Source organism: Amphiura filiformis, chromosome 11, assembly GCF_039555335.1.
Source record: "Amphiura filiformis chromosome 11, Afil_fr2py, whole genome shotgun sequence".
Classification (NCBI taxonomy): domain Eukaryota; kingdom Metazoa; phylum Echinodermata; class Ophiuroidea; order Amphilepidida; family Amphiuridae; genus Amphiura; species Amphiura filiformis.
In genome coordinates this window covers 53114385-53128074 of record NC_092638.1, presented here as the reverse complement: position 1 = coordinate 53128074, position 13690 = coordinate 53114385, and the positions used below count along the sequence as shown (strand labels likewise).

The window sequence follows — 13690 nt, the reverse complement described above, 5'->3', positions numbered from 1 at the left end:
CATCATTAGTGGACTTTATTCGTCTTTTAATGACATTCTTTTATTACGTAAGTAAATCGTCGTACTGATTGTATACGAATCTGAACATTTTTCAGCGTCATATGTAACTTTGAACTGTTTTTAATATGTACTTCATCGTAACATAGCGTGTATACGGCGATATACTGTGTGTACAGACATATATCATCATTAGACTCTTATCCAGTCTCGTAGTTCATACTTAGTTATCATGAAGCCTCGTCTTTTTTATAGCAAGACTACCTTGTTGGACGTGAAGCAGAAGTGTGATAAACAGTATTATACTCGAGTTGATCAACAGCTATGGACTAGATTAAAAGAACTTAAGATTGCCAAGTTAACAAAGCGGGGTTGTCGTGGTGGTAGGAAAAATCGATCTATTGAAGTAATCACTACCAATAGAATTGGTACCAAATCTTTGCCTGCTGAGAATAGCGTCTCGTCACCAAGACAACGACAACTTGTCAAAGTTCCAATTAATCCCGTTGGTACTGACAATTTGCGATCCGATAATTTTCCAAAAGTTCGGTTCGCCATGGAACGCCAGGTCTATGAAACGCCGCGGAAAATCAGCATCAATATGTGACCTTATTATTGATCACAAACTGGACATTCTCGTAGTAACTGAAAGTTGGCTCACTGGAGATGCTCGCGATAACCGTGCGTTAGCAGATATTTCCAACACGCTTCCTGATTATGCTGTTTACCATAAACCTCGGAAAGATCGCGGAGGAGGCATCAGTGTGATTCTTAGAAAGGGGTTTGAAGTCACTGAGAACCATAGTGATTCATTCTCTTCGTTTGAACTTATGGATTTGTCTGTGTCCTCACATGGGCAACAACCTTTCAGACTATTGTCTGTGTACAGACCTCAACCATCGAAGCGTAACAAGCTGAAAACTTCAACATTTTTTAGCGAGTTTGCCACATTACTGGAGACAATTTCCATCGTTCAATGTCGCATTTTATATGCTGGAGATTTTAATTTCCATATGGATGATGAGAGTGACCGTGATGCTCAACACATGCTTGATCTTCTTGAATCAGCGAGTCTTCGTCAGCATGTGACCGAGGCTACGCACATCAAAGGACACATTCTAGATCTCATAATTTCTCGAGATACGGAGAGTCTAGTAACACAAACATCAGCGAGTACACCGTGGTCTTCCATCTGACCATTATGCAGTCAAGTGTGAACTTGATGTTGCACGACCTAATGCAACGAAATGTTCTGTCCGTCACCGACAACTAAAGGACATTGATCTTAGTGCTCTTCGTGATGATGTTGTACACTCACCACTCATATTGACACCTGCTGATGATCTTGACGAACTTTCTGAACAATATCACAACGTCTTGCGCACGATTCTTGATAAACATGCTCCCGAGAAAACGCATGAGATTACCTTAAGACCTCATGCACCTTGGTACGATGAGAGCCTTAGAAATGCCAAAAGGAAGAAGCGTTCTTGTGAAAGAAAGTGGAAAACATCTGGTTTGGAGATTCATAAGCAAATCTTCCAAGAAAGCTGCTGTGACTATAAGAAACTTCTTGATAGTGCTAAGACAAAATACCACAAGTCTGTCATATCAAACTGTGATCAGAAACAACTGTTCAGTGTCATCGACAAATTGTCTGTTGCACAAAGTCCAACGGTGCTACCATCAAATGAATCTTCTTTAGATCTTGCAAACGAATTTGTGAAGTTCTTTGATCAGAAGATTCAGAAGATAAGAACATCACTTGACAACGCTTCTATCTCTGCTTCATCTGTTAATGTGGCTGACAAGTGTGATTGCTCTCTCTTGCAATTCCAGGAAGTTTCCGAGGATTATGTCCGCGAAATTGTGATGCAGTCGTCCAAAGCATCCTGCACCCTCGATCCGCTGCCAATGTCGCTATTCATGCTCTTGGTTGATGATCTTCTGCCTGCCATTACAAAGATCGGCAATAAATCTCTTTCAACTGGTTACTTCCCGGACACCTATAAGGTGGCTCGCGTCAAGCCTCTTATCAAGAAGCCTTCTCTCGATTGCGAGGACATGACAAACTTTTGTCCAATATCAAATCTCCGGTTTGAATCAAAGCTGGTCGAACGCGTCGCTGTGAGACAGCTTCAAGCTTACTTGAAAGATAATGGACTTCAAGGCAACAAACAATCTGCCTACCGGGAAGGCTGTAGCACAGAAACCGCACTTCTCCGTGTCTGCAATGATATTCTTCAGACTATAGATAAGGGTGATGAGACAGTTCTGGTTCTGCTCGATTTCTCGGCCGCATTTGACACTATAGACCATCATGTGTTGATTGCGCGCCTCGAGGACCGATACGGAATCGGTGACAGAGCACTAGACTGGTTTGCATCGTATCTTGGCAATCGCAAGCAAGCCGTTGCTATTGATTCCGTCGTCTCTGATCCGCTCCCATTGGATTGTGGCGTACCCCAGGGGTCGGTTGCGGGACCCGTTACCCGGGACTTTGTATAGTGCACCGATTGAAGATGTTGCTTCCGCCAATGGAATCCAGTGTATGACATATGCAGATGATACCCAATTGCATATCTCTATGAAACCTTCCGACAGAGCTGTTTGCATAGTTAAACTTGAACAGTGTCTTGTTGATATAAAATCATGGACCATTCGTAACAAGCTCCAGTTAAACGATAGCAAAACCGAAATCGTTCACTTTACGTCGCGGAACAAGAAGACAACAGCAATATCTGGTGTCAAAGTAGGCGATACAACCGTTAAACCTACTTCTCCAGCTCGCAATCTTGGCGTTATCTTAGATAACAAACTCTGTATGACAGAACATGTGAATAACGTTTGTCGCAATGCCACTCATGCCATCAGAAGCATTGGGAGAATCAGACATTATCTTGATCAAGTCACCACCGAAAAACTGGTTCACGCATATGTCACCTCGCGCTTGGATAATTGTAACTCGCTTCTCTATGGACTGCCTGACTGTGAGATCATGAAACTTCAAAGGATCCAGAATACTGCGGCAAGATTGGTAACGCGTACAAAGAAGTATGACAGCATCTCTGAAATTATGCGCGGACTTCACTGGCTTTCCTTTCGCCAAAGGATCGCATTCAAGATCAACTTACTCACATTCAAGGCCCTTAAGGGACTTGCTCCGCCGTACTTATCAGAACTCATCACGCCGTATGCTCCATCCCGTTCACTTCGTTCATCATCACAGAACCTTATCAAACCTCCTACTCGTCGTCCGCGCACCGCCTATGGACAGCGATCCTTCATGGAAGCCGCTCATAGAGAATGGAACAATTTACCTCAGCATGTCAGGCTTGCCTCATCTAATTTATTGACGTTTTTAAAACAAAACTGAAAACCTTTCTTTTTAATCAATAATTACCTTTTGTATATATGTATGGCATCTTTTATATCAATTGTTGTGTGTCATCGCTTCCGTGCAATTTGACATTATTTACTTAGTGTTTCACAGCTGGTCCTGTGTATGTGTCTAAATTTAATTTGCATGCATCTCACTAGTTATTTGATTATTCCTCATTGCTTGTATGTATAAATATGTAATATGTATAGGGATGCTGGAGCGAGGGTTCCTGCCATTCCGTGATGCACTTTCTTTTTTCTGCGTTGGCGTTGCGGTCTGGCGAAATCAGTCCCTCCAGTATTTCTGTTTCTTTGAAATTATTTTTGTGTAGTTTTTAAGACTGTATTTTAAGTACCGGTAGTAATTTGTAGTTTTAAGATTGTATTTTTCATGGTTTGTAAAGCGCCTTGAGACCCTGTTGGGTTAAAGGCGCTTAATAAGTGCGGCTTATTATTATTATTATTATTATTGACAGTGATATGTCCTTCGAGAATGAGGACATAATTTGAATAAAGAGTACAGCATATTATGTCTCCATTCACGAAGGAAGGTCTTGAAACCACCAACTTGCGCCTTTACGCTCATTTCGTTGTAACAGGTTATATTATTGTCAACACAAGATGAGACACCACACTAGTACAGTATTTTATAAGCTATAATAGTGATCAATCACTCATCACTGGTTAACATTTGAACGTACCTGATATCTTCTTTCGTTCATCAGCGTCATAGTCGGTCACAATGCCTTTAAACAAGCTAGGCGCTAGTTTCTCCATAAGTCTGAGTGTGGATTCGTAGTCCTCTAGTAGTCCAACTATTAAGTAGTCCTCTTCCACACGTCTTTTGGCTTCATTTAATGACCATTCTAGATCGGTTCTATACGGAGAAACGTTGGTAAATAAAATTGATACAAAACCTACGTCCTATCATGCCTACTTATACTGAGCCATTTTATGCAACACCATCAACGATATTGCAACCAAATTTAATTTGTTTATACCACTAGTGTAAAATTGCGTATGACTAACATTTTCTTGTTCAAGTTGATGCTTAACATGTTGAGATGTCAAAATTGACAAACATTTTGAGACCATTTTCATCCAAATTTGATAATATTTCTGTGTTTGACCCCCCATGGAGCCCAAATTTGAACTTTTTACCTTTTTGCTAATAACTCAAGACTGATTAGCCGCAGGTAGTTCAAACATTATTACTTTCTGAATCCTTGTGACCTTGGAATAGGATTTAAACAAATCGTAACAATTTTGAGATTTGACCTGGGGATTTTAACCCTATGTAAACTTTGACCCTCATTATAAAAGTTTCCATGGTTACCTGCATTTTGGGTGTGTGCCACAGAAGAAACGTAACATCAAAGAGAGGCGTCCTTCCGATATACAGCCTTTACCTTCCTTTAAAACGCATTGGTCGAAAGTCTATAAAAAAGAAGAAAAATAAACCATTAAATTGAATTTCGGATCGCAGTTTGATTTTAATCACAAGAATGTTCAAAGTCCTTCCTGGGTCGTTTCCAAATATTTCTCTATTATTTTGAATTTAATAAAGAGTGAAGGGCATGATGACCGTTCCGATGTAGAACGTTTTAATACATACACAATGCTTTTCAGGAACTGAAAATTTGCCAATAAATATCACTGTTTTATCTACTTTCACACTACACTGCTATGAAATTTCAGTGGCGTAGCCCAAATCTACCAAACAAAAATTTTGCCGCCCCTTCCTCAAAAAGGAATACAAGGGATAGCGACTTCATTTTGATATAATATAGTTCCATTTTTTAACAAAATTTTAAAATTGTTCAAATTCTATCCGCACCTTATGTCCTATGGATTCTCTATTTCACTTTCATTTCCCTTTTTTCCATCTCTCTCACTCCTTTATTATTTTGCCCTGCGCTAGGGGGGAATAGGCATTGCCAGGGGGAAATTGCCCCCTGCCCCCGGCAGCTGCGCCACTGTGAAATTTGCAAGGATCCCGAAACTCGTTAGAACTGAGATTCCATGATTACCAGTCAGCGGAAGCCCAGTACGCAATAATTTGAATGACAATGCCCATTTTTTGTTGTTATGATGCTGCTGTTTGGATTCGACTTCTTATCCGTAGACCCTCCTCGGGTACGTTGATAACGACTGGAAATGTAGACTATGCCATTATTAATCAACCCAAAACACGGACCCGCCGAGTTTGATAGAGACCTCCCTTACACTACTATAAGTTTATTGGAACTTCTCTTTTACCGATCCTGGCCCGGGATCCTGGGGCAGGCGAGTTTTATTTACGGACATAATTTATACATGATTTAGTATTGTACAATGTACTCTATTTGACCTGTTAAATGAATAAATAAATCTGATTATTTTATTATTTTATTTATTAATTTATTCAATTATTTATGATCTTCATCTATGGAGTTCTTGTCTATATATCACGTCCGTGCTCTCCCCATAAGCGGCTACTTAGCTTGACCAAGCAATGCAGCGCCAGGGGGTGGCACTAAATTCATGGTTTTTGTATTAGCCACACAAACCTACGGCGAATTGAGGCAAGGTACATATCGATCGGCTATGAATAATTCACATCAACTCTTACTCGGCCCATGTGATTGAGGTCACCACATAAAGGTGACGTCGTAAAAAAGTTTAGCGAATCGTAGCTGTTGAAGGTCATATCTGGCCGTGTGTCCTGAACTCGCCACCCTTAGCGTTACATGACAAATATTATGAATTTTTACACCAACCGGGTTTCTAATTAGATTATCTCGACAATCATCAACCCTAAACTAGCAAAAGTATACATTTTTGGAAAGCTGAAGGCATAAGCAATTCAAATATATACATTTCAACTCATTATACAGCGTGACCTGCAAGATATACAGGGTGGAATAAAAAAGATTTTGATAAAAAATGGGTCACTCAATGCATTGCTTATTACCAACTTACAGTAATAAACTGGATGTAAACAACTTTCATTTGGGTAGAGGATATGGAGAGTCAACTGACAAGAAACCAAAATCACAGCTGTTTGGTAATCTCGGAATGTAGGGTGTCCCAAAGTATGTTAGATTTGTTTACAATTCAACATATTTTGAACCTAAACATTTTCCCCCTAACCCATACAAAAAAACATGTCCATGCATATTTAGATTCCTCGTCAAATTTCCCTTCAGAAAATCTATACTTTGACTATGATAGGATAAGTAATTAAAATTTTACAGTAACTTTTAGTTTTTAAAAACATCTGCATTACTTACTACAGTGTTTAATATGACAACGGATAGTTTTGTATGGAAAAGTTTGTATTTTCTAGACTAAACCAATCATAAATTATTAAAAACAATTAGTAGAATTGTTTAGCTGTAAGGCCATGAGTGTTTTAGATGCTAAATAGAGTCCAAATCCAATTTACAGGCTTTACAGAAGCAGATTACGCACTAAAAATACCAATCCCATAGAGTTTGTGTGTACCACATCCCCACCACCACATCCCCCACCACCGCCACCCTGCCCATTCTGAATTCTATGAAGCACAGTGTCAGTATTAAAAAAGTTCAAGTATTTCTTTTTACAGGGTTGAAAGTGCATTATTTTTAGCAATAAAATCAGACCACAAGCATGACAATACCTTCTTGCTTGACAGAGATATCATCATTTGTTTTGAGTCGACTTTGGCAAAATGTAACGTCGCCACCTTTTTTTGGTGGCGAGCTCAAGACACGCGACCATCTTAAAATCATGTCCATAATAAAAATAAACCAAAATTACACACAGGATTACTTTAATACTTTACTCTAAACACATGCCAGTAACCAATCAGTTAAAATGCAACAAAATGCACTGCCACGAAACAGCTTCCTGGACCACATCAGGGATGCAAAATGTGCGGGAGCGGGAAGCACCGCTCCTAGGAAATGACAGTCAAAATTGAGGAAATGATGCCTTGAGAAGAAAAATGAAAGAGAGGAAAAAAGAGGAAAAAGAAAAGAAGAGAGAAAGTAGAAAAAGAGGAAAGAAGAAGAGGAGGCGGCGGAAAGTGAGGAAGAAGATGACGAAGAGGGAAACATACATGTATATCAGCAAAAGATAACAACTTAATAGGTGAGGGCTGTGAGGGAGTGAAGCTACTGAATGAAAGAGACGAAATTTCAAGACACTGGTTGTTCAAAATTTTGAGGAAATCACATGATTGTTCAAGAAATAAGAGCCTTAAAAGAGGAAGGTGTTAGCATTAGAATATGGAAATGGGTAACAATGCATATTTGAGGAAATCTACAATTCCTCACCAGAGGAGGTATTCAATGTATATAATTTAACAGTAAAAAAGAAGTTGGGCGAAAGTAGGTGGAAATAGGGCCCACATAATATAAACAGAGGCGGCAATCAGGATATTATGATATGGGAAAAGTTGTATAAAGGAAATTCAGTATATCAATACTAAGAAATCAGAAGTGCCAGTGAGGAGAGGACAACCTGGACTGAAGAGTGGTGTCAAAACGCAACACTACCATGACTTTGTCAACAAGTCTTCCAAACTCAGTTTGAAAGGGTGCTTGAGGCAATGAGACAATGCCCTGCAGGCCCCCTGATAAAAAAAGATAAATGGAGGGGCAAAGGAATAAAAGGGGAAAGGAGCCCATGTCCCACCAAAATTCACCCCAATCATGTGGCCAAACTCGAGTAAAATGCCAAATTTTTGCGCGCTACGCGCGCACATTTCCACGATAAAGCTCCTTTTTGGAAGTTTGAAGGCTTTACATATAGAGTCTCTCTAAAAACCATTTTCAAAGTGCGAAATAAAGCTATTTTATGTCTGGTACGATTGAGGAAATCTTGAGCCTAAAACCTTGCTCCTGAGGAAGAAATCACAATTTGCATCCCTGGACCACATTCACAGGCGAATAATTGGCACCCAGCAAAAGAAATTTGTGAGAATGCGTACAAGATCCTTACACAGGTGATAATTTCCAAAGAGTAAGTGGAATAGTGTGGAACGGGCTGCTTCTGTTTTTCACACACTTTCTTCAAGAAACAGGTCTTGTTCAATACTATTCCACTTACTCACAGATTTCTTGTGTCGGGTTCCAATTATTGGGCTGTGAATGTGGTCCAGGAAGCTGTTCCATGTCAGTGCAACTGGTTTTTGGTCATTAAAAATTTCATGACCCCCATTTGAACCCAATATAGATTTCGAGTCAAGATCTGTCTGCATACATCATTAGCGCCCTCTAACAAGGTCACGACGTCATTTTAATAACAATACGCTATTTAAATATGAATATGGACACATGCTAATGAGCTATTGTCACATCCTGATTCTTCTATCCATGGTAGCGCTCAACAAGCGAGGCGATATTTAAAGAGGTTTTCATCGATAGTCAGATTTGTATTTATTTATCATCTCGGCCTATCTTCTGAATTTGACATGGCAGATAGTAAAAACTATTCTTTTTCCTGAATCCCTTGAACTTGAGGAACAATTGCCATCCATGTGTTTGTCAAAAATCGGAGCAACTTTATCTTTCACCCCTGTATAACATGCAAATTGACCCTGGACCTGTTGAGGCGCATGACTTGGTAACTATATAATATGCCCTACGCGCAAATACGCGCATTTTTGCGTAACGTCTTTTTTTATAGTGAATTTGGAGCACGATTCATTTTTCCCCCTGTATGATCATGATCGGGGATTCGGGGTCATGTTTAGGGTCACGGGGTTCAAATATATAGGCTATAGCTTGGCAGGCAGAAGTTTTGAAATCAGCATACCTGAATTAACAAAAATAATTTGGTTGCCAGCTATCAAACTTGCCGCTTGATGCTTAAAATAAAGCACATAGTTCCAAAATAGAACCAGTCTAAGAGAACTATAATAACATAGTGTAACTTCCAAGTTCTCATACCTCATTCATTTTCAAATCTCCTCCTCCAAATGTTTTTTAAGCCGCTAACTGTTAAATTTGCAAACGATTCTGAAACCTATCAACAGTGAATTTCCATCATGGTTACCAGTAAAACATCTTTGCAAAAAATAGTTTACAAAAACATAACTATCCATTTAGTTTGATTAATACCAAAATCATAGGAGACATTGGACGTTTAATGTCCGGGTTTAATAGCGAATGAAATGTCTCAGATAGGGGTAATAGTAATACCCGGATACAGAGAACTCTAAAAACATACATTAACATAGAGTTTTCATACCTCATTCATTTTCATATTTTCTGCATATTTTCTCTGATTTCGTCTTATTGTTCTTGGTCCCACCGCTCCGTCTCCATGCTGTGTGAAGTAGTAGTCGGACACTAGCACCTCAATCGGATCTCTTATCATATTAATGTAAACTGGATTATTTGACCTGTAAATGAAATAATAGTTCGTATAAAAAACTGTCGTATGGGCATGAAACTTGGTGGGTACAGTCAACATTTAGAGCCAAATTTTTGGAAAGTCATTTTGGGGTCATCCGGGGTCACCCAGGGGTCATATGAGTTCAAATTAGTAACAACTGTCGCATGGGCATGAAACTTGGTGGTCGTACATTAAACATTTAGAGCCAATTTTAGAGGTCATTTCGGGGTCATCAGGGTGTCATCTGAGGTCAAAATTTGAGGTAAAAACTGTCGTATGGGCATAAAACTTGGCGGGTACAGTCACCATCAGCCAAGTAATCGCGATCAGCCAGGTAATCGCGACAGCCGAGATCCGCTATATATGGGTAACCGCCTGAGACATTGATTGAGAATTTTTTCCAAATATTTATAGGTTACCTTAAAATCGATTGAAACGGTAGAAATCGCAAAACATTTATATGAAAATATTACGTGTGTATCCCTTTAACTCCATATGACAATTGCAAGTGTTATGATTAAATGTGTAACCAAACAGCAAGATATAACCAGTAATGCATTTATAACCAGTAATGCATTTATAACTTTAAATTACAGGGCACGGTGGCGCAGCGGTACGGGCTCTGCCTTGCAATCGGTGGATTGCGAGTTCGAGCCCCGGCGGTGCCATCGTGTTGTGCTCTTGGGCAAAGGAACTTTACCTTACTTGCTTCTCTCTACCCAGGGGTGAAATGGGGAGCTGTTTTGAATATTTTCCATTGAGCGCCGCCCAAAGGTATGAGCATGCCTTGGGTATTGTATGGCAGCTGACATATTCTAACGACAGCGGATTAAATGTAAAGCGATTTGGTACATGTGAAAGGCGCTGTTTTAATACCAACATTTAACATTTTAATTATATCCGCATCCAATTTACACTGTTATACCTGATCAGTTGCTTGTTATTCAGAGCTTGAGAATATGATTGGGGACCATAATGACTATAGTTCTGTTTCAGCATGTTCAGAGATAAAAGTAAAACTAGAGCGGTTACCGTAACATAGCTGAACCATGGACTTTTGACAGTACATTATGGTAGATGTGAGATGTAGAGGGCATACCTTCTTGAGATTAGACAAGGACCCAAAATAGGAATATTTACCCAAGTCTTATTAGGAGTATCACCTCCGAGTGGGGACATTATTTTTCATTATATTCTGACACCACACCACATATTTTGACACCACTCGGGATATGAAAATATGACACAAAATATGAATATTGACCCTGGTTTTCTGAGCAGTGTCACCCCCGTGAGGAAAATGCTTTTAATACATCCTTTAAATGATCGGATGATCACACCTTCTTGGCATTTTAAGATATGAAAAGGACCCAAAACATGAATATTGACCAAGGTCTTACGAGAAGTGTCACTCCGGTAGGGAAATAATTTTTCTTGGTATTTCGAGATATGAAAAGGACCCAAAATATGAATATTGACCCAGGTCTTATGAGGAGTGTCACCCCCGGTACGCGGTGGGGAAAATGATTTTAATACATGCTTTACATCATTCTCTTACATTAACACCATTCGGGGATCATACCTTCTTGGCATTTTAAGATATGAAAAGGACCCCAAAACATCGGAAAATGGAAAATCGGAAAATATAAAATGTGATCGCTAAACAAAGCAGGTGGCGGGCTGCAAGTTGTTGTACTCGTTTTATCGTAAATAACTCAAACAACAATAAATTAAGCAAGTTTTCAAAGTATATGATTCGTAGAATGAACTTGTGCAAAACATCAAAGTGTTATTTTTCAATAATAATTGATTTAGTTTCCAAAAGTTTAAACTGACTTTCAGCACTAACCTTGATTTTTCGATGTGTGACACACATCTTCATCAGAAGAAGTCCTAAGATGTTGTGATGGACTTGCCCTTTTGTTGATCATTGGCAACTTTTGGTCGAATGAGGGCGTTGTATAAGGTTGGCAATTCCAGTCCTTGATCGCGATTTAGTTCTGGCGATTTCTTCTTGATCTTGGTTTGCGGCTGGGGCAGTTGACTTGTGCTCCTTCAGTCTATCTCCGAGTTATATCTGTCTGGCCGATGTATGAACTTGAGCTACCTTTTTATATTCGCCGCAGGGAATCTCGTAGACCACGCCTGATTTTTTCTCAGTTGGCGTGGGATCCTTAGGTGAGACTAATAGTTTTCTCAGCGTATTGTGCGGTCTGAAGCCTGTAGCGACACCGTACATGCCGTAGGATTTGAAAATACGCTGGAGCTTCTGTGACAACCCCTCTATATAGGGTAGGGTGATGTAGGTCGACGATTTCTTTCCCTCTACTTGGTTGGCATGGAGTGTTCTTACTTTTGTCCTTAGCTTTGGCTAAACCGAAAGTCCAATTGTGGTAACCACAACGTCCTAACGCGGACTTGATATGTTCAACTTCCTTCATAATTCACCCTTTTCTCGGGGTCTGTCACCGCTATTTCAGCTCTGTGAAATAATGTCCTGATGACACTTAATTTGTGAGCGATAGGATGGTGTGAATCAAAATGGGGTTATTGATCCGTATGTGTAGGTTTTCTGTAGATGGAGATGTTCACGGATCCGTCAGCGTTTCTCAAGACTTTGGTGTCCAAGAATGCAAGGAAACCGTCCACTTCCGATTCGCTGGTGAATTTGATATGCGAATTCTGACTGTGGATATGTTCGGTGAGAATTTTCACATCGGTTTCGCGAATGACAACGTAAATGTCGTCCACACAACGAAGCCACACGGAAGGTTAGACGGGTGAATTGCGTAAAGCGGTGATCTCAAAATGTTCCATGTACATGTTTGCGATAACCGGACTGACCGGGCTGCCCATAGCACAACACCCACATTGTTGATAAAATTGTCCTCGGAAAACAAAGTAGGTAGTGCTGAGGCAAAATTCCAAAAGTTGTATCACTTGGTCAGCCGTGAGATCAGTCTTTTCTTTCCAGCTGGTGTCCTTCTTTAATAAATTTTTCACTACATCTATCGCGCTCTCTACAGGGATACTCGTAAACAAAGCGGATACATCGTATGAAATCTGGATTTCACCCGGCTCGAGACACAAGGTTTTGATGCGCTCAACAAAAGATTCAGTGTTCTTAATGTGATGTTCACTTTTGCCAATCAGCACGTTCAATCTCTGCAAGATACTTAGCGGATTCATATGTAACTGAATTGATGCTTGAGACAATTGGTCGAAGCGGGGCTCCCTCTTTATGAACTTTTGGTAGCCCATAAAACGAAGGCATACAACATGATGAGGGTATAACTTGGAGTACTTATATTCCGACAAATTACCCTCCGACTTAAAGTCTTTCAGTCTTTTGATAAGCTTATTTTGGTAGGTCTTAGTAGGATCTATCTTAAGCTTACCATACGTGTCACCACTGTCTAACAATGCATTGATCTTCTGATCATCGTTCAGGGTCGAGTACAACAGTAGCCCTGCCTTTGTCTGCAGGCAAGATGGTAATGCCACGATCCTTTCTTAGCCTGTACAATGCATCACATTCGTCTTTAGAGATGTTATTCTTAGGTTGTTTAGCAGATTTCAATGCCCCTTTACACGAGCACGCAGTTCCGCCGCCGAATCGTAATCAACACGAGTGGTCTTGTTGTATTGAAATCGCTTAATCGCGTATTCAGTCTCAGTGATAATATCCTCGACCGGCATATCCTTCGGTGACGGGGCAAAATTCAATCCTTTCTGCAAAACAGAAACCTCCGAAGTGCTCAAATTCCGCGAGGATAAATTCACAACCCACTTATCCTTGTTAAAGTTGGTATCCTTGGTCGAATTTCGCATCCATTCCGGCAATAATTCCAAGTTTTCGGTAGGTGGTTTTAATCGCTCAAGCTTCCGAATTTGGCGCTGTTTGACCGCAGTGTGGTCGTTCAATTGCGCACGCTCCGTGAACTCA

At 40.1% G+C, this 13690-nt stretch overlaps 2 protein-coding genes across 2 annotated transcripts in view; one reads left to right on the top strand and one right to left on the bottom strand.

The window, feature by feature from the left end:
* The first annotated feature begins 2584 nt into the window (after positions 1–2584).
* Positions 2585–3373, top strand: LOC140163772 (uncharacterized). The gene has a single exon (XM_072187088.1). It carries the CDS (start codon positions 2585–2587, stop codon positions 3371–3373), a length of 789 nt encoding a protein of 262 aa, XP_072043189.1.
* A 689-nt stretch (positions 3374–4062) lies between these two features.
* The window catches only part of LOC140163771 (uronyl 2-sulfotransferase-like), a 10305-nt gene continuing 677 nt past the window's right edge, over positions 4063–13690 (bottom strand). The window contains exons 2-4 of the mRNA XM_072187087.1: positions 9598–9751; positions 4715–4815; positions 4063–4255 (exon numbers count right to left, since the gene is read on the bottom strand). Coding sequence (XP_072043188.1) covers positions 4063–4255; positions 4715–4815; positions 9598–9726 — 423 coding nt within the window. The 5' untranslated portion in view covers positions 9727–9751. The remainder of the gene's footprint in view (positions 4256–4714; positions 4816–9597; positions 9752–13690) is intronic.

Excerpts from the sequence above, each read along its gene's own strand:
- LOC140163772 (XM_072187088.1), top strand. The coding sequence starts at position 2,585 with ATGAAACCTTCCGACAGAGCTGTTTGCATAGTTAAACTTGAACAGTGT.